Source organism: Primulina eburnea, chromosome 14 (genome assembly GCF_022965805.1).
Source record: "Primulina eburnea isolate SZY01 chromosome 14, ASM2296580v1, whole genome shotgun sequence".
Lineage (NCBI taxonomy): Eukaryota > Viridiplantae > Streptophyta > Magnoliopsida > Lamiales > Gesneriaceae > Primulina > Primulina eburnea.
This window is the reverse complement of record NC_133114.1, coordinates 4,187,221-4,208,712: the sequence shown is the minus strand read 5'-3', so window position 1 is coordinate 4,208,712 and position 21,492 is coordinate 4,187,221. Positions and strand designations below refer to the sequence as shown.

Below are 21,492 nucleotides of genomic sequence, written 5' to 3'. Positions count from 1 at the left end.
TGCTACACGGGTGAAAATCGCGAGCACAAGAAGATCACGAGTCTTTGAATTATCATAACAAGGGCGAATCCATCGCTATCCAAACGAAATAAATTTATGAGATAATCGGGGTGAAATTTACTTGGTGGAGGATATGAATTTCAAAAACATTGCATATTGTCCTCCTATGTGTTAAAATTATTGCATGTATATTTCAATACCTTTAAAATGTACATATTTGAAGCATTAAATGTTGGAGCCATACTTTCGTAATGCTTCCAAATGATTTTACTTCTTTTAATTCAACGCACGCAGGGCATGCAAAAGTTTGCCAAGGTGGGCTGCCTTTTTAAGACAAGTGAAGTAACCAAGAAAATCGAATTTCGATGCCATGTAGATAAATAAAGTATCAATTCGAAATACCAACTAAATATTAAATCCAATTTATTGATCTATTGTGATATCTGTTTGGTGTCAACGGTTTTTTTGTTTTGACAAAAACTTATGTGAGAGGGTCTCACGGGTCGTATTGTGAGACGAGTCTCTTATTTGGGTCACTCATGAAAAGTATTACTTTTTATGTTAAGAGTATTACTTTTTATTGTGAATATGGGTAGGGTTGACCCGTCTCACATGTTATGATCCTTGAGACGGTCTCACATGAGACCCACTCATTTGTTTTTCGTTTCAATTATAAAATTGTATTTTATTTTTTTAAGAAGCAAGTAGAAGTTTTTATGTTGATTTGGAAGTCAATAACATTTTAGCACGTGTAGATTTATCATTAATTAATGGAAAACAATATTTTATGTCAAAATGACAAAAAATGAAAAATACTTAATACTGGATTTCACGATTAAAGTGATCAAAACCTCCTAATTTATATAAGAGAATTTTTTTGTCAGACGGTCTCATAGATTTTTATCCGTAAGACGAATTGTACATATCCATAATTATCATAAAAATAATATTTTTTTCTAAAAAATGGCACTTTTAATGAGTCGAGTCGAGTGAGTCAAAACCAGTTTTACAAAATGGACTCATAAGCCGATTTCGCAAAAGTTTTTATGATTATATATTACATACAAATAGTAAAAAAAGATTTGGAAATATTATGCTTTATTTAAAAGATCCCAATGGCAGAAAATGGATATCAAATCAACTAAATAAGATAGACAATAATGGGGGTAAATTTTATTTTTTATTTTTATCTTTTTTTTAAATGAGAATAATGTAAAAACAATAAATCTAGTACGAACATTGCATTGCCAGGCCAAAATCAGCGTCCACGACACAAGTTTCTTGATCTGATTCGAGAAAATCAGATTTAAAACCCAATTGGTTATTGAAACACATCAGATTTTGACTCGGGTTTTCAAGATTTTTTAAAGAAAACTGAGCAGTCTTTCTCCGAGTCCCTGCATCAACGCCTTTTGCTGAGGTCTCTTGTTTTCACAAAATTAATGTTTCTTGGAGCTTTCTTACATCGGAAAACGTTTCCGTAAAGGGACTCGTCAATTTCTGTCGGAATATCTGCCTCCTACATTTAATGCTGTATCAGCAGTGGTCTGAGTTTGGTTCCACTGTGGAGAATCTTATACTCCAAAGAATCTGTATTTAATGCTTTTGATGAATCTAAAAATCAGTTGAAATTAAATGCAGGTTGAATTTGCTGCGTTTTAGGTTCTGAGAGGTATTGTTATTGTTTTTTGCCATTTCCTTTTCATGCACATTCTTGTTTCCATTTGCTGATTGTTCTTGCTATGTAGATTGGTAAAAAGTTTTAATGGGATTGTTTTCTAAAATAGGAAAGTGGGTCGATGTTTTTATTGTCAATAATGTAATTTTGGAGACTATTAAGGCGTGAAATTTGAGATTTTCTGTATTTAGGAACTCTTTTGATATTGCGTAGGGATAAATAAAGTTTTACTTGGCAAGACTTCAACTTCTTTGCAAAGGTTAAATGCTTTGATTATGGGAAATCTGAAGAACTTTGAACGCAAGAAGAGACAGTTGTCTCCGGGGGAGACCCAAAATCTGTTGATAGAAGAGGTAAATTTCGTCGGCGGGTCATGTTTGTTTGCTATTTTTCCCTTTGATCTTTGAACCCAATTCGATATATGAATGATTTATGTTTTGGGAAAACACGATGATGTGGAAAATCACATGGAAGACCGATAACTGAAATCTGCTCTATGCAGAAATGAAATCTTAATGCTTTGTTTAATATATGAACATATTAAGCCAAGAAATATGAAAAAAAATATGACTTTTGACGTGTTTTTTTTTTTGGGGTAGATATTACAGCTTCAGAAACAACTAGAAAGCCAAACAGCGGTTCGATCTGCACTTGAGAAGGCTATGAATTGCCAGCCTCTGTTAGATGATCCTGCATATAAATCACTTTCCCAGGTTCTATTCTTGATTTTTACCATCGAAATATTTATGTTCTCTCTCAAATCCTCACAGGTTCCCACCTTTTTTGATGTCCAGCCAGCTGAGAATCTCATTAAAGAAATCGCCCTTTTGGAAATGGAAGTGGTGTACTTGGAGAAGTATCTTCTAGCTATGTATAGGCGAAATTTCTCCAAAAAGGTATCTTCCTTACCTACGGTGGACGAACAACAGAAAACCGATTCAAGAACAAATGGTTACGTGGTTCTTGAACTGCCAAGAACCAATTTAGGATCGGCGAGTGAAAACTCATTCATTAGATACAGCAAATCTGCAAAAAACGACAATCCAGGAGGCGATACACTTTGGAGATGTGATGACATCTTGGGAGCAGAAACACTTGTTTATAGTGGCATTGACAGAAGCCATTCTTCATTGTCTCAGTATTCAGCTTCTTCCTTTAGAATCTCACCTCCATTTGAAGCTTTTGCCGAGGCTGTTGACTCTTATCATTCCTTGCCCCTGTCGATGCTAGAGGTAATTAATATTTGATTCTCAGGAAAACATTGGTTATGATCTTACCTATTCTTAGTACTTACTCGGGCAATATTTCGTTGCAAATTTTGATTCATATGGGCCTGATGTTCTTGTGTCGTTTCACCAGCGGGCACAAAAGTCGACTTCAAATGCCAGTTTGGCAGATTTTCTCGGCTCAAGGTTTCCCAACCGTGTTCGTGAAACGCCCAACTGGATTTCTGAGGAGATGATAAAGTGCATCTCAACAATATACTGCCACCTTTCTGATCCTCCTTTGTTCAATCATGGATCAAATTCTAGCCCACATACATTGCCACCGAGTAAATTATCTTCACAAGGACAACATCACTTGAGAAGCTTATCATGTGAAGAAAATCCATCTTCTAATTCGTGGATGAACAATCCTTTCCAAGTTGAAACATCCAAAGATTTTAGTGGATCTTTCTGCTCCATCATCGAGGTGCAAGGCATTGTTCGAGAGCCCCAGAGGCTAAATTCTGTTGAAGTCTTGCTGCAAAAGTTTAGGTACTTTAAATCCTTTAGCTTTTGATTTCTTTTTTTTTTTGGAGTCTGCAGCCGTCTATGTTGGCCATCGAATATTCGAGTTGTGCAGATGGTTTTCTTTATATTGCGACAACCATTCGGTCTTACACAATGCTTGTTTTGCTTCGTAATGTTTTTACTGCTCTTTTCAGGTTTCTCATTTCTAGGTTGGCAACAGTCGATCCCGGAAAACTAAAACACGAAGAGAAATTAGCATTCTGGATCAACGTTCACAACGCTATAGTAATGCACGTAAGAATTTAACAACCGAACTGTTGACCAAAAATTCAATCGAGCAGACAAATGTTCTTTATCTGTTCCTTCTTATTATTGTCCTGAAACCGTTAAGTTTCAGTTGTTTTAGAAATTACAATGTATGAATCTATGGCAACTCATTTATACTGATGCAGGCATTCTTGGTTCATGGGATTCCAAGAGGAAATCAAAAGAGGATCTCTTTAGCTCTCAAGGTAGTGAATTATATTCTCACATTCCTTAATCTCCAATTCTTCAATTTTTTTTATAAGGTGTTATAAACTTATGGATTCAGGCTGCATATAACATAGGAGGCCACATCATTAGCGTTGACAATATTCAAGGCTCGATACTGGGTTGTCGTACGCCTCGTCCTTCTCAGGTATGACTTCAAAGTAGGGGTGCAAATGAATTGAATTCGCTCAAGTATTATTTGATTTTGTACGCAAAATGATCGAACAAGCTCTCGATCCAAGTCAACCTGAATTTGAGTTCAAAATAATCCATTTTTTGAGTTACGAGTCGTTGAAAAGTGGCATTCTGTTTTCGGGTGAAGGCCTAAACGTGCAAATATTGCCAAACAATCAACTTCATGGCCTAATGGAACTCCATTCCTTTCTTGCAGTGGCTTCACTCATGGTTCTTCCCCAAGACAAAGTTTAAATCCGGAGAACCTCGAAAATCGTTTGCAATAATGAATCCAGAGCCTCGGTTACATTTTGCACTTTGTTCAGGATGCCAATCGGATCCTTTAGTAAGCTGCAGCCATTTACATAAGTTTAAATTTTCTGTGTTTTGGGAATACATTAATCCGCTCTGTAACTTATTCCAGGTTCGTTTATATACGCCGAAGAAACTTTTCCAGGACCTAGAAATAGCGAAAGAAGAGTACATTCGAATGAACATCAGGAAACATAAAGATCAAAGGCTGCACATAGCTAAAAACGTGGAGTATTTCGTAAAGGAAATGGGGTTATCTCCATCTGGGGTGGCAGAGATGCTTGAGCTTTCGATGCCCGATTCTCTGAGAAAGAGTTTTCAGCAAGGAAAATACTGCAAAAAGATCGATTGGATTCCTCACAATTTCGCCTTCCGTTTCCTGATATCCAATGAGTTAGTCAAGTGAGATGTGTGTGCATTCCTATGAAGAATCATTAGAGAAGTGATTGTTTTGTGTTACATAGAACTGAATAAAATGACCTGTTTGAATGATGGATGAATCATGATTTGTAGCCGAGTGCCTCTGAATGCGAAAATCGCAGTCCAAGAACATCTAAGATCGTTGCATGAAGACGGATTTGTGGGATGAATATCAGAACGAGGGGTGTTCATTTCATGGCTTTAGAGTGATTCATCTGTCATTCCCAAAATGGTTCACATGTATTTTAGTTTGCAATATGCTGTCCATCTATTCAATTCATGAGCATTTCTTGTAGGTTTGTTAAAATCAGACACGACTCATCAACCCGACACGGTTCAACCCGAAAAAATTAGGTTTGGGTCTGCGGTTTTCGGGTTCAGATCAGATCGGTTGGACCCGATAGCTGACCCGAAAAAAATTATAAGGTTGGGTCGGGTTCAGGTCAACTCGGGCCAAAATTTTAATTTTTTTTAAGAAATATAATAAATAAATATTTTCTACATTTTTATATATTGTATCTCTGAAAAAATATTTATTGTATATTTATATCATAAATTTTCATAATTTAATATTTATTTTGAACATTTTTTTAAATAATTGTTTATTTGATTTAGTAAATATATTTTATTTTTTTATAATTAGACTTTCAAATTTGAATTATATATATGAGGGAGATTTTGTTATTAAGTGTTTAAATTAAAATATAATTTTTTTAATTTTCAAAAAAAATTTAAAAAAATCAAAATCGGGTTGATTGTGTTGATTCAGGTTCAAATTGAGTGTTTTCAAGTTGTCTCGGGTTCGGATTGATCAATTTTTGAATAATATTATTACTCAATCTAACCCAACTCACCTAACACGTCTGAATTGATACCCTTAATTTCTTGTTCTTTCTTCAAGAATTATGACTTTAGTACAACTCACTGGCATCAAAATCCGTCTCTATGAAGCAAAACTCAATACACGAAGAATTTTTCAAAATATAGTAGAAGGAAGTGCTGATTTTAATTTCCACAAGTTCTGATTAAATTTTTATTCTTTAAGGCTCTGTTTGTTATGTGTGATAGGATAATTAAATGATTAATAATTAGAGTGATTAAAAAATGAGATATATAGATTAATAGTATGGTGGGATAAATAAGTTTGGTATGATTTTAAAAAGATGGATTAATTTTGTAAATTTTATTGTAATGACCAAAATGCCTCAAATGCTAATTAAATATATATTCTTAAAATAATTGGATAGATAATTAAATATTTATAATTATAATTTACATTTATTAAAATTAATTTAAATCATTTAAAAAATTAGAATTGAAAAAATATTTATTTTCATAAAAAAATTAAATAACAAGATTACAAATTTATAAAAATTTAATTTAAGAATTACAATTTATTTTCTTTAAAATGAGTAAAATAATTAAAATATATGAAATTAATTTATAAAAAAATATAGTAAAAATTTAAATATTATATTAATTATTAAATTTTCACTAATTTTAATTTTCATATTATATGAAAGAAAACAATTCAAGGGTATTATGGTCAATATACAATCTTATCATGATCACTATTCAAAAATTATTAATTATCACACCTTTTGAGAAGTGATATTTAATCACACAAATAACATTAAAAATGTGGGCTTTCAATCATAATCAAGGGCCTATAGATTAATAATAAGGCTATATTATTGTTATTATCTATACTATTTATTAAATTTAGACTTTTTTCTTTATGTTCTACATTCTTTTCATTTTAAAATTTTTTAAAATATATTTCATTCTATAATTTATTTACAATACGAGTTATACGAAGAATTATGGCACCGACTTGAAAATTCCAAAAAATTTATGATTTTATATTCTTTTCATTTTAAAATTAAAAAAAAATTATATTTCATTCTATTATTTATTTCAGTACAAGTTATAGGAAGAGTTATGGCACCAACTTAAAAATTCCAAAAAATAAAAAATAAAAAATTGAGCCAGGGAGATATTTTTGTTTGTTTGTGGTAATAGGGGATTTCTTTACGTCAAAATTCCACGATTATGAAAAGTCATGGGGCTATTGATTCCCACATGTTGAGGGCTTATCTTGTTAACTATAGGGGTTTAAAATGTAACATGTCCTGTCATAAGCTATAAATGCTTAGTGTAAGGAAACTTTGGAAAGAGACAAGTCATATTAAAAGCAATTTCTTATCAAATTTATGGACCCAACCCATTTTTTTATATATTGGTGTGTTCTGGATAAACTTAAAAAATCAACACAGTAGTCAGTAAATTATGTCGATCAAATAAACTACATGGACAAATTTTGCATAACATACTTAAATTAGAGTTGGTCTCTTGTGATACGGTTTTACGAATCTTTATTTGTGAGACGGAAAAATACTACCGATATTTATAATAAAAAATAATATTTTTAGCATAAAAGGTAATAATTTTTCATTAATGATCCAAATAAAAGATATGTCTCACAAAATACGATCAGTGAGATCGTCTCACACAAATTTTTATCTTCAAATTAAGCTGAGATGACAGGAAGCGACTGAACCACTGACCTCTTAGTAAAAACACAGTATACCCAACTATCCAAGCTACCTTTGCTTCTACTCACACTACAATTCTACAAGTCCAAAAAGTAGGAACATCATTAATGATCCCTCATGTGATGAATTAATTACAAATTTTCATAATATATTAATTTATTTATTTTCCGCAAATTGTTTACATCATATTTGTATGTCACGGTTCTAGAAGGATAATATGGAATTTCTCGTCCAATACCATTTCGTCTTTTCATTACATAAGGGTTTTTTAAAAAAAATTCAACTTACTTAGCGAATTGTACTATATTTATAAAAGATAAAAACTTGTATGAGACGATCTCACGAGTCGTATTTTGTGAGACAGGTATCTTATTAAGATCATCCAGGAAAAATTATTACTTTTTATACTCGTCTCACAGATAAAACTTCGTGAGAACGTCTCACAAGAGACATACTCTTTATAAAAATAAGTGTCATTATTGGTTTTAGGATGATAATAGAGAAAGGGAGTTGGGAAGAGATCGGGATCGATGATTTAGTGTATCAAGAAAATTTGAAGATTATCTCCCAAAGAATGAGAATTTTAATGATAGGATCTTTCACTAGTAAAATTTTAAGATTTTAAAATAGAGAAATATTACATAATTAATTAGTAATCTTAAACATAAAATATTTATATTAAATAGTGAAAATAAGTTTGTTACTTAAAAAAAAAAGTCTCTTGGCATTAAATTTGGTAAAATGACGTGTCAATCGCCCACCATACACAAAATCCACTACCGAACCAAAATCAATCGACCCAACCGCACCTTCTAATCTGTGTGCTTTCAAATAAATCCTCACAAAATCAAAACCACTGCCGCCGCCATCGCCGCCGCCACCACCATGGCTCACCGTCGGCTAGCCCCTGCGCCGGCGCCGCTTCACCGATACTTCCTCTTCCGCCCACAGCAACAGTCTGCCTCACCAGTAACCGCCACCAGCTCCTTTCTAGAGCCACCACTTTCCTCCACGACTTCTTCCCATGCATCCTCTCCGCCTCAGTCTAAAATACCGGTGGACTTTAGTCCACCTTTAATTGCCATGGTGGTCATAATCGTGACGGCCTTTGTCATCATCACGTACTCCCGCCAACTCTCCCGCCATTTCCTACATAACTACCGTCGCTACAGAAGGTGGCGTCTCCATCGCAGGGTGTATGTCCCGTCATCATCGGCCGGAGATATCGAGTCGCAACCTTATTCTTTCGACCACAACGATGCCTTCAGCGTGCTCTCGCCATATGGCCTCGACGATTCGATCATCAAAACCATTCCCCTCTCCGCGTACATTCACAAGAGTGGGTTACATGATTGCGCGGTGTGTTTGATTGAATTCGAGGAGGAAGACTATGTCCGTACACTTCCGGTTTGTTCACACGCCTTCCACATAGACTGTATAGACATATGGCTCCGTTCTCACCCGAATTGCCCGCTCTGCCGTGCGGGAATATTCCGTCAGGAGTCGCCGTTTACTCCATTAATGGCAGCAAGGATTAGACCGAGTTTAGATGAAATTCTGTTCACGAGCACGATTCTCGAGCCGTTGGCAGAAACAACGATCGAAGCGGAGGTGGTGGGGGCCGGAGAAATCACGCAGGAACCTTCGCCGAGGAGGAGTCAATCGGAAGACAGATTCAACCGCCGGGATTTCTTGTTAAAGCGATCGTACTCTTTTGGATTCGAAAGAAACATAGCATCAGAGAGATTAGTCCTGGAGCCAGTAACAGCCTCGCCGTGCAGATACCGACGAGCTCTCGGCGTCGGAGGAGGCTTCTGGTGCAAACGTCCATCTCCTTTCACCGCGCTAACAAAACATAGGGTCTTCTCCTCCCGTTACTACCGGGGCATGAAATCCCCGTTCTTTCGAAGGCGTAGTATAGGCAGCTTCCTCCCCTTATCAGAGTCAAGCTTCCGCACCTGCTTATCAAGCGGTGGAGGAGTCGGAGGCGGCGGCGGATGCTCCTCCCGGCGAAGCAAATCATTCGCAAGCCCAATGTTCCTGCATAGATCTTCAGGTGTGACGACGCTGTTCTCGCCGAGCCGGCTGAGGAGCGGCGACCCGGAGGCGCTTTTATCGCCGGAGAGATTGAGCGGGCGGCGACAGGGAACGGGTGTTAATTAATAGGATGTCTGAAAATTGAGTAAGAAGCATTAAATGGATGGCGAGGTGCATTTAAGAATTTTTGAGCGGTTTGCTTTGACTTGTTTGTACTTATATTATAATGTCATGTGTAATAAATAGGATAGGGATAAGATAACTCCGTTTTACGAGATATATATTTTATTTGATTTATTTATAAAAAATATTAATTTTTATTTTAAAAATATAAATATATATTTAACGTCTCATGAATAAAGATATGTGAAATTATTTTGCGAGAGATCTACTCTTTTATCTAATAACTTTTACATACTTATTTTTATTATCTTATTAGTAAATTCACAAATTTAATTTACTATTTTGTAATTTTTCTTATTTTTAGTTTTTACTTATTTGAATATTGATGCGACGTAAAAAAAAAAGACACGTTGACTTGTCCGGTATCATATTAGTACTCTGAAAAAACCTAAGAACAAGAAAATGCAAGTTAATGAACTAAAATAGTAAATTGATTGGTAATCTATAATACTTTATTAAGTTTGAGGTACTTAGAGTAATTAACTTTGGTGTCATGGTCCGTTTTATTAATTATATATATATTAATAATATGGTAAAATTTTAATGTAATTTATGTGTAGTTCATTGGATAGAATCACTATTTCTTATAATTATATTTGATTCTTATTTAAATATAAATAAAATGAATTATAAAAATTATTACTAGTGTATATAATTGTTCATTCTTCTTACTAATTAAATTATAATTAAATGGTGCATAATTATTTATTTATTTATAAATTTTTATTTTTAATGAAGGGTCGATTGGTGGTGCTTGCGATTTTGGAAACTTGGCTTCATTCATAAATTTTCTTGGCTCTTGTCCATGTTGATGACTATCTATATTCTATATTATAAATTTATAATAATATCAAGAAATAGAACCATACAAATTTTTATTTGGAAGTCCAATATATCAGTATGAATATTAAAAAATGATATATAATTTGAGAAATTATTTTATAGGTACACCGTATATAGATGTAAAAGCAACCGTTATTTTATTACTTGGGAAAGTATACATGAGACGACTCACGGTACTAATTTCGTTATATTGATTGATTTGAATCATAACTACATTGAAAAATAATATTTTTTTAAAATAAAAATTAATTTTTTTTTTCAATGACTAGGACGGGCCGTATATCTGTCTAATAAAATTGATTTGTGAGACGGTTTCATAAGGATTTTTTGTTAAATTTATCAAGGTAATTCAAAACTAATTTAACTCAATTTGAAGAAAAAATTTCCAATATAATAATTATAAATATCATGTATAATTTATATAAAAAAATTACTTTATCACATATTTTTAAATTCAATCGAAAGTTTATTCCTTTCCAAAATAAATTTAGCAAAAATTATAAAAATTTATATTTCAACATCTTTTATTTTATTCTAATATTAACATAGAGAACACGTTTTGTATTCACTAGTGCATTGAGGTATAAGCACGGATTTAATTATTATTTTTGATTAAATTATGTTGTCTCAATCATATTTATTTGGTTTCATTGTCTGGCTATTGCATAATAAAAAATATTAGGAAAAAAAATTTAAATTATATAATTCAAAATATTTTATATATTTTACAGTTACTTATGAGATTTATTTTATATTCAGTAGTCTATACGATGGATTTCTAGTAGATGGAAATGAATTGGATCAACATGAATAAAATTTAACCGTATTCGACATTATGGAAGTTGATCAATCGAGCCAAAATAAAAAACTATTTATTTAGCTGAATTGAAAACTATTTCATTAATGCAACTGTTTGTTGTGGGTCGCTAATTTTCCTTCAAACTTTTTCCCCCACATTTCACATATCTACGACTTCTATCGTATGATATATATTATATATATTCGATTGTCTGTATTAATGGGTTTTCTTTATTTATTAGTGAAAATTAAGAGATGGTTGGTTTGTCCTGCATAGGAAAAATAAAGTGGTCTAGATGATCTTATATTATGTTACACTTCGTGGAAGTTTAAGAATGATTGGTCAAGAAGTTCTCTCTCGTGTACACCAGTGTTGGGGGCGCAAAGCATGTTCTCGAATGGAATTGGAAAAAAACTTGACTCCTAAAAGTAAGGAAATAGAAACGGTTTAAGTAAAACCGATTTTGTTGTTCATTTTTCACGAGCGGTTTAGAAGTGCTCCTCAAAAACCGCTTCTAGAAACACTTTTTTTGTAGTGTCACTGGCATGGGAAACAGACGGATGGCCTCTATACAGCCCTTCTGCAGGTTTTGTATTATTTCATTGGTAAAGGTTTTAATTTCTTCGTTCCAAAAGTTATGACTAACTGGATCTTGGTAGCGCAAAGGAATAAATGTTGGAACATATGTTGGCATCCGTTTATGTTATAGTTTAATAATTTGAGAACAAGAATGATATTAAGATGATAAATGTATTAATTTCATTTCATGCTTTTGTTACTTCCACTCAAATTTATGTCTCTTGTTTTTTGATTCACTTTCGATTTCCAAGTTAGAAGGCTAAGTCCTCTGTGCCGTTATATATTTCATGACCATATTTTCAATGATACGCTTGAGAACTTATACAAGAATTCAAAGTGTTAATTTTATTCCAAGAGGTTATATATATATATATATATATATATATATATATATATATATATATATATATAGGACAGTACTGTATTTCAATTTTTCCACTTACAGCACCACAGTGGCATATTATGATAGACACATCAAGAAATATGGCTTCAAAAATAAATTAAAAAAAACATTATAAAAAATAAAATCATTCTTCTTTAACAATCAAAACTCCCCACCATTTTCTTAACAATAAGAAATTTTTTGGACAACAATAAGAATTTTAAAATTTATATTTCATCAATAGATTACAAAATTATGTAAAGTATATATAAAAAAAAAATCGAAGAAAGATGACTAAGCTAAAGAAAATATAAAATTTGCCGAACCATAACAAACTTTCCAAAAAATCAGATAAAGTTTACTCAAAATTATTTTTATTTAATATATCAAATGATTCGATCATAAAGTTCAAACAAAACAATATTTGATCAACAAATCAGTTGTGATCTTCTGTTTATGCCAAATCATCAATTCTATATTAATTTGGTCGTTCAAATGCAACAAATTAATTGGATCTTTTATTTTTAAAAGGAAAAAGCAGTGTATCTTTCAAGATATGTCAAAAGATTTGTTTTGTCTTAATAAATGTTTTGGATTTACCGATAATAATCTTAGATATCAAAATCTGAAAATCATCAAATCTGAACGAATTCCAGGAACAAGATAACCATCTCATTTTTAAATCTCTATATATTTTAATTAACATCCACTCCGTGTATTAATTATTCGAGGGTATGTAATAATTAATTTTCAAAATTATTAAGGATTTAATAAAATATGTACATAACTTAGTAAAAATACATACACACATTTCGTTATAAGAAGATTACTTAATTAGTAATTTGGGTGTTGAAGGAGATAGAATAATTAAACAAAAAAAAAATTTAACAATGTAAATCGATATGGACATTCAAAATTGGAAAACCCCCAAAAAAATGTTTATTATATTTTACAATGCATTTATTTTATATCATGCCCGACAGTTTCTCCATCTCTTCAATTCTGGACGAAACGTTCTTCCTCAAAGATTCTAAACTTTCCAAATATCCCTCAAGTTCTTGAGCATCCATCCCCTCAATTTGCTGATCCGACCAGAATTCACGATTCGTTGCAGTACCAATCAATTCCTTCTTCTTTTCTTCCAACATTCTAACAGCCTCCTCGTACTCAGTTCTGGCATCATCTATAAAAACATCTCCCATATCGAATCTGCGGCTGTGGAATGCGTAAAACTTCTTCGCCGGAGATTGTACGATGATGGAGAGTTCCGAACCGCACATGATGCATAATTCACTGGCCTTTTTGAATAGACCTGTTCGTCTTTTGGAAAAAGCTACTTGCAAGCTCGATTTTTTCTGTATTTTTTTCATTTCAATTTTACGACGGCCCATCGTAAGTTTTTTCCTACCATGTAGGTGCGACGACTCTGCAGTCAGAATTGAAACAAACTAATCATGCTTGATATCTAGTTCTTATATAATTCAACGAGGAATAATCAAAATTAACATATATAATTATTATGTATTAAGAAACCAACGTGTTTTAACCTTCAACCACACTTTCAAATAAATTTCCAGGACATGGCTCACTCATAAACCCTATAATAAATCCCTCGATCACATCCACTCCGTCGTCGGAATTACACTTTAAAGCTTAAAAAACTTTCAATAGAAAACCGATGGGTAAAGGTTCAATTCTTTGAAATTCCCAAAGTTCTCCCATCCACTCAAACTACCCACAAAATTTGATCGAACTTAAAGCACAAACATAGATTTACCTGACATGCTACTCTGAATTTGACACCCGCAAGATTCCATCTTTTTTTCTTTTCTCTCCGCGGCGAAGAGAGTTTGAGGGTGGGGTTTTTGCTGTATAGCGATAGGATTTTGATACAGATGAATCTGTTTTGATACAGCAGATGAATCTGTTTTGATACAGCAGATGAATCTGTAACCCGGCGCTCCGTTAAAGCCCAAGCCCAAGCCCAAGCCCAAGCCCAAACAAAATCTTGCAAGTTAAAATACTACTAAAATTTATTTCCAAACTTACTCAAAAAAATATATATTTCAAAACTCCTAGTATTAATTATTTGACTATGCCAAGGGTATGTAATAATTAATTTTCAAAATTATTAAGGATTTAATAAAATATGTACATAACTTAGTAAACATACACGCATTTCGTTATAAGAAGATTACTACTTAATTAGTCATTTGGGTGTTGAAGGAGATTGAATAATTTCAAAAAAAAAAAAGACATACAATGAAAATAATATATATTTCAAAACTCCCTAGTATTAATTATTTGAGGGTATGTAATAATTAATTTTCGAAATTATTAAGGATTTAATAAAATATGTACATAACTTAGTAAAAAATACACACACACATTTCGTTATAAGAAGATTACTACTTAATTAGTAATTTGGGTGTTGAAGGAGATTGAATAATTTTTTTAAAAAAAGACATACAATGAAAATAATATATAACTTACCACGCAATATTTAATCTTTAATCGGGAAAATTGGAGTAAAATCCCTATCAACATACATATTTTTGTGATCAGTCCCTGTGTCAGGGAAATTAATTTTCCACTTCCTGACACACCATAAATATTTTTATTAACTCCCTGTTAAAATATTTACGAATTCTTGACTTTATTATTATGGAAAATAAAAATTTAACAACGTAAATCGACATGGACTTTCAAAATTGGAAAACCCCTAAAAAATGTTTATTATATTTTAAAACGCATTTATTTTATTAAGATAAGATAAGAGTAGTCCGAAAAAACAAAAAATAAAGAATGAAGCGACTCCGCTGGGGATCGAACCGTAGACCACGGCCTTATCCATTGGGCCACAGAGTCATTACAGTGAGGGAGGATCTAACATATTAATTTTGTTTTATACAATTCGTTGTACAAACTGTTTCTTGAACAAATTTGATGTAAGTATGCATGCAGGAACAGTTAAAATCTCAACTGAGACACATAACTTCGTCTAGTTAAAAACTTGAAAATAAAAATGATAGCAGTTTAAAAGAAAGAGGAAATTGTAGGCACGGGATAAACAAAATTATCGTCCTTGTTTGGAGTGAACAAGAATTGAGCAACATTGTTTGACCAACTTAAATAACCAGGTTGGTGTTGTCTTGTTCATCTACGTGATGATTTTCACAAATGTCCGAGCTCAAGCTGAAGATGCTGGTATTCTGAAAACAAAGTTATTTACTACACAAGTGGAGAGTTTCGTTATTTCCAAACATAGTAAAATTTATAAACCAAACATGACGGCCTTAAAGAACAGAAAAGATGACATTTCTCAAGCATAAGCACTGGGGTTCTGGATCAGATAAACCTCCTCAGCCTTGTAAACTCCCAATACTTTCTCTTTCCCGGCTTTTATCTCTTTCTCTGTCAGCGAGAAATCGCCTTTTGTCTAATAAGTGCTGGTCACCTTAGAAAATGTACCCCCATCTGGTGCTGCTTCCAACAACTTGATTTCATGTGTTATCTTATCAAGATTGTCCATTAAAGTATCCCCTTCAATCACCGTGTAGCTATAACTGTATGTCTCTTCGTTCAGTTCATCAATCTGATACTTCAAAGATTTAAGATCACTACCTATAAAAAATAAAATTAAGATTAAAAACACATCTCATAACTGGATTAGAATTATATGCAATATCGTAAACATGTTTGGATGTTTAGTTAGTTACCTTCAGCAAAATTAACTTGTTTTATGCTTCCCACTCCACCGTTGCCTTGAAGAAATTCCATGCTTTTAATTACCTGTGGGAGAAGTTTTGGGATCAAGTTACTGGAGTCTAGAATTGAGGCTTTAAAGATTCTTTTTGGACAGACTGCAGAAGCGTGCTCTTCTGTAAAAGTAAGGACACCCATTTTCGTTCGCTACTGTTTTGAGGGTTCTTATTGATTGGATTGTGTTGGATATATAATGTGACCATGGATTCTATTTATAGGCTATAACTACAGGTTCTGAGTCATAACAGGGATAAACTTTGTTAAATCCCCAGATGACGATCCTCCATAATGCTCCAAATCCCAGAATCTCGCCAATGTCATTCCAGATTCTGGGAATTATACCTTTTTCTGTAATAATATCAATCGAGTAACAAGAATAATAAAATGGGAAAAATAAGAGTAAACTGGAGTTTTCCTTGAATACAAACTTCAGCATCCCGCAACCTTTGCAGCACAAATAGACAAGAAATGGAATGTATTAGGCCGTCCACAAACATGAATGAATTTAAAACTTCCGATTTTAAATCTATAAATACAGCACTTCCCTGTGATAACTTCGCCAAGCAAAAACAATATTCCAGCTTTTAATAAGAAAAAGCACCAAAGAACATGGCTATTACCACATTCACTGACGTGCACATTTCTCCAATCCATCCTTCAAAAGTCTTCAAGGCCTCCATTGTGGACTCACACAACTTGATACCGAAGCTGATGCCACAAGCCATCAGCAGCATTCAGATTACTGAAGGTGATGGAGGTGCCGGAAGCATCTAGCAGATTAATTTTGCTTATGGTGGAAACTTCAAATCTTTGAAATATCGCGTAGATGAGCTTGATGAAGAGTCCCTTGTGTACAAGTACACGTTGATTGAAGGAGAGGCGTTGACAGATAAACTTGAAAAGATTACATATGAAGTCAACTTTGAGGTAACAAAAGATGGTGGCTCTGTGTCTAAGGTGACAAGTAAGTACTACACTGTTGGGGATTTCATGCTTCGACCAGATACACCACGTTTCTGGCAAGCTTCAACTAGGTTTACTGTCCCAAAGTTATCCACCTACACAAGAAGATTGCACAAGTCCATGAAGAGTATGCATCCAAAGTGTAACAGAACCAAGAACACAAAAACCGAAGAAATTCACTCACCTTCCATGGAGCCGTTAAATCCCATGAAGGTCGAAAACCAGTAGCACATATTACTGCTTCAGAATCATCGCTAATAGCCTCAGCTAACTTAGTTGAACCCTCGGTCACATCTGCTTTCACCTGAAAATACAGGTGCATATAATCGGAGCCAACAGATTCACCAAAATTTACAGCATTATAGTTAAATAAATGGCAAAAGATGCAATTCAGACAGATATAGATCAACATACAATTATGATCTAGATTCTAATGATCTTCCGGCACTTCATTAGTTTACGTACGGACAATATTGATGCATGGCTTTTAAGCACAATTTTTGGTTCGTGGGATACGATGATATATAATATATGGATGATGAAGCAAAGACGTGAAATTTATCCTTCCGATGACTTTATTAGTTAAAAGTCGGAAATAGAAAAAAAAACAAGCGATGAATATGCAACCAGCCAAGGGCCGGCGGGGATTTACCTAAAGGCAGCTTATTCTGCTTTCTCAAATGTTTCTATAGTATCGTGTGATACAGTGAATATTTAGTCGTGACTGTAATGAAACGCAGATAGATATATATATATATAGTCATGCTTAGCTCTGTGGACGTACGTGCTTAGCTCCGAAAAATATATGAGAATTTGGATAGATAAGAATGAGGAATTGTGGTCTGGCAGAGTTATTTATAGGGAAAATGTGTAGTTAATGGGCTAGCTGGCCGGATGCATTTATATATAGAGAAAGAGATACGGTATTGAATCCACTATAAAGAGCCAAAAAATGCCATGCAAACCCCACCGGCACCCTCCCCTAGTTGTACTAAACAAAAAGACAAAAACTTGTGTGAGACGGTCTCACGGATAGTATTTGTGAGACGGATCTCTTATTTGGGTCATCTATGAAAAAGTATTACTTTTTATGCTAAGAGTATTACTTTTTATTGTGAATATGGGTATGATTGACTCGTCTCACATATTAAGATCCGTGAGACGGTCTCACATGAGACCCACTCAAACAAAAATTTCATGTCAGCTAAGGACCTAATGAATGCCTTTTAACTTTTTTGAATGAAATGAATTCACACGTTTATTTATATTTTTTTATGTTTCATTTCAAAAGGAATATATATAATAGTACTAAGCAATTTTTTGTGTCTCTGTAAATGTGTATGTACGTACGCGTTGGTAATTTTGTGCGTTTGTTGGTATTATCAAATACTGGACGGAAGAAAATAAATTAAAAAAAAAAGTCAAAAATACATGAAAGTTTAGTTTCGGATATTTTCCAACTTACTTTTCACATATATAGCTTTGTAAGGAAAACAAATTAATCGAGAAATATTGAATTTTGTTGATGTGATCCGCTGTTTGCGAATACATGAAAGCCAAAAATTGTGCCAAATGACTTTCCTCACGCTTTCATTTTCACATAAACAACATACACTGTTTTGGCATTACAAATTTGAAAGTCCCTACCGGACGAACAAAATTCAACATTTTGAATGAAAAATATAACGATAATACCAAAAACTGAAGAAGAAAAACATGTGTGTGCGTACCATGCCGCGCGCCATTGCTCATTAAGTCTTGAGAAGTAGTTTTCTATGTTGGATTGAACTACCGAAATTGACCAAAATTAATCGCTAGCTACAAAGAAAATAAATTAAAATTAATAATAGAGAAGTAGTTTTCTGATATTTATGTTTTATCTTATCATAAAAACAGAAATTACACTTATGTCAATACATATTAATTAAGGCCAACAACCTATTAGATATGTTAAATCTCAATAACCCGAAACATTAGTTGATCATTTTTTTTTTTGGACTTAACTTAATAGATAACTCACAACAAATAATCATAAAAATAAAATTTATCCAACAATTACAACATATAAACATTTCATAGTGTCATATACATTCAAAGGAGCTAAAAATCTCTGGAAATTGTAGTGAGCTAAATTCCATATATTTTGTTTAATTGACAAGTCAAATCTCGGCCTCATATATTATTTGTTAACAATAATAATAATAATAATAATAATAATAATAATAATAATAAAGGGTTTCTCATATAACTTGCAAAATGTGAAGAGACAAGACTAGATTTAATTTTACACTACATGAACAGTTTCAAATACGAATTTATGACATGTTTCTCAATAATAAAGGGTTTCTCTCATTATTTTTCAATATAACTAACTACAGATCGCCAGTAATATTTAGCATATTTTTGGATTTAAGAATTTGTGATTTTAAATTCTTTTTACTTGTTTTCGATGAATTTATGTTATGTGGATATCAAATCCACTATCTACTATTTTTATTAATAATTATAGTTGATTTCAAATCTGTACCCGAATCGCATACCCAAATTAAACCTCAGTTAAAATATAAAACAAGTGGCATCATTATATGAAAGAATACAAACCTAAAAAATGAAATAATTATTTTGTTTTTACATAAAATAAGTGGAGAAGGGGGAAAAATAGTAGATTGTCAAATCAATTTGATAAATTTAATTGCGCGGGGAAGCTAAGATGCAACCCTTATGCGGCGGCCTCAAGATAATTACAAAACCTTTAACAAACACGGATCTAGAAGTTCGATTATATCTTGATATTTTTTGTTGTTGTCATGTTTATGTGAATAAACTAAAACCTATAAATTTTCGAAAACTACTAAATCCATTGATATAAATTTTGCTGAAAATAAATGAAATAGAAGATTTAAGGTTGAAATGGCCCCATGAGGTTCGGGTATAACTCCACATGCTACGAATACACGTTAAGGATGTAGGTGAAGGTTAAAAGAAGGCTTGGAATCATTGTTTCAAGCTATACACGACAAGGCATATCCATGTTATCACGACAAAAATAGAGCATTATCATAATATACAGAGTGTATCAATTTTAGAGCAGTTAGCAGTCCAAAACATGAGAAATCGAAAAAAAAAAAAAAACAATTAAAGTAGCTAGCCAGCCCATGATATACGATTGCTCCAAAATTGCTTTGGCCGACCTCCCGAGCCGACCTCCCTAAGAAGCCGAGGTCCTGCGCGGGATCATGTCTACGAGAACTCTTAACTAGATACTGACGAGTAGCCTACAAAACTCAAGCCCAATTAAATCTAAATCAAATATTGTACAGAATCTAACCAAATCCTGTACAAGATTCTGAAAATCTAAATCTACCAAATCATTACTCTATTCTTCTCCTATAATTCACATTCTCCCAGCACACACATTATTCTCTCAGTTTTCTGTTCTCTGACTTGAGCGTCGGAGGGGATACGCCGGAACAACCTTCCGATCCCCTTCTAACACTCTTGTTTGTGTTTTCAGATTTCGAAGGTCCGATCCGAGCTCTCAAAGTGAAGATTCGACCTCCCAGCTACCTTTCGTAGGTCCGATCCGAGCTCCCCAAGCAAAGATCCGACCTCCCAATTACCATCCCGAATTTCAGCAACATCACCTAGTATTAATTATTTGACTATGCCAAGGGTATGTAATAATTAATTTTCAAAATTATTAAGGATTTAATAAAATATGTACATAACTTAGTAAAAATACATACACATATTTCGTTATAAGAAGATTACTTAATTAGTAATTTGGTTTTGAAGGAGATTTAATAATTAAACAAAAAAAAAATACATACAATGAAAATAATATATAACTTACCACGCAATATTTAATCTCTTTCTCCTAAAATAAAAATTTAACAACCTAAATCGACATACTTTCAAAATTGGAAAACCCCAAAAAAATGTTTCATAATATGCCACTGTGGTGCTGTAAGTCGAAAAATTGAAATACAGTACTGTCCGATTGGATGAATATATATATATATAACCTCTTGGAATAAAATTAACATTTTGAATTCTTGTGAAAGTTCTCAAGCGTATCATTAAAAATATGGTGATGAAATATATAACGGCACAGAGCACTTAGCCTTCTAACTTGGAAATCGAAAATTCAGAATAAATGAATAAACTTTGAAGGAATTGTTGCGCATTAATTTTCAGGAAATAAATATTAGAAACTTGTATGTCAGAATTGAGTGTCGTGCTCAGTGTTGTCAACACGTCACACAACACAGCAGCGGAAATTTGTTATTTAATATGGACGTAACGTCAACAAATGAATGCTTGAATTTCACTTATGCACAAGTATAAATACTTGTGCAACGCCTCATGACAAAAATTCACTAAAACAATTATATCAATCGTTTACACAAAAACAATCCTAGTAAAAAAAATCAAAATCATTTCCCTTGACATTCCAAGGAATTAAACATGCATCAAAATAAACCACCTAAAAACTAGATGCATAAAATAAAACCGTTTTGCTTAAAATCATCTGAATT

General features: G+C 33.0%; 3 protein-coding genes and 1 pseudogene across 7 annotated transcripts; 2 read left to right on the top strand and 2 right to left on the bottom strand.

The window, feature by feature from the left end:
- Positions 1 to 1,244: 1,244 nt before the first annotated feature.
- On the top strand, positions 1,245 to 5,155 carry LOC140813152 (uncharacterized). Of its 5 annotated transcripts, none has more exons than XM_073171605.1 (10): positions 1,247 to 1,420; positions 1,892 to 2,031; positions 2,278 to 2,391; positions 2,473 to 2,910; positions 3,038 to 3,435; positions 3,606 to 3,705; positions 3,864 to 3,923; positions 4,004 to 4,090; positions 4,334 to 4,462; positions 4,541 to 5,155. In XM_073171605.1, exons 2-10 carry the CDS (start codon positions 1,954 to 1,956, stop codon positions 4,832 to 4,834), a joined length of 1,698 nt encoding a protein of 565 aa, XP_073027706.1. In that variant the 5' UTR covers positions 1,247 to 1,420; positions 1,892 to 1,953; the 3' UTR covers positions 4,835 to 5,155. The 5 variants fall into 5 exon arrangements, with proteins under 5 accessions (XP_073027708.1, XP_073027706.1, XP_073027707.1 ...); XM_073171606.1 differs by having other exon boundaries at positions 1,247 to 1,672; positions 1,938 to 2,031; XM_073171603.1 differs by having other exon boundaries at positions 1,247 to 1,672.
- A 2,949-nt stretch (positions 5,156 to 8,104) lies between these two features.
- LOC140812902 (RING-H2 finger protein ATL65-like) lies at positions 8,105 to 9,731 on the top strand. Its single transcript, XM_073171280.1, has one exon. The coding sequence runs from the start codon at positions 8,289 to 8,291 to the stop codon at positions 9,564 to 9,566; it is 1,278 nt and encodes a 425-aa protein (XP_073027381.1). The 5' UTR covers positions 8,105 to 8,288; the 3' UTR covers positions 9,567 to 9,731.
- Positions 9,732 to 13,191: 3,460 nt separating this feature from the next.
- On the bottom strand, positions 13,192 to 13,617 carry LOC140811104 (agamous-like MADS-box protein AGL62). The gene has a single exon (XM_073168980.1). It carries the CDS (start codon positions 13,615 to 13,617, stop codon positions 13,192 to 13,194), a length of 426 nt encoding a protein of 141 aa, XP_073025081.1.
- A 1,664-nt stretch (positions 13,618 to 15,281) lies between these two features.
- On the bottom strand, positions 15,282 to 17,347 carry LOC140812267 (major allergen Pru ar 1-like; annotated as a pseudogene).
- Positions 17,348 to 21,492: the final 4,145 nt, after the last annotated feature.

Bases quoted from the DNA above. Each gene is read 5' to 3' on its own strand.
- LOC140813152 (XM_073171605.1), top strand. From the start codon at position 1,954: ATGGGAAATCTGAAGAACTTTGAACGCAAGAAGAGACAGTTGTCTCCG. The intron at 3,436-3,605 runs GTACTTTAAATC...TGCTCTTTTCAG, and splicing joins GTCTTGCTGCAAAAGTTTAG to GTTTCTCATTTCTAGGTTGG. The intron at 4,463-4,540 runs GTAAGCTGCAGC...AACTTATTCCAG, and splicing joins GATGCCAATCGGATCCTTTA to GTTCGTTTATATACGCCGAA.
- LOC140812902 (XM_073171280.1), top strand. From the start codon at position 8,289: ATGGCTCACCGTCGGCTAGCCCCTGCGCCGGCGCCGCTTCACCGATAC.
- LOC140811104 (XM_073168980.1), bottom strand. From the start codon at position 13,617: ATGGGCCGTCGTAAAATTGAAATGAAAAAAATACAGAAAAAATCGAGC.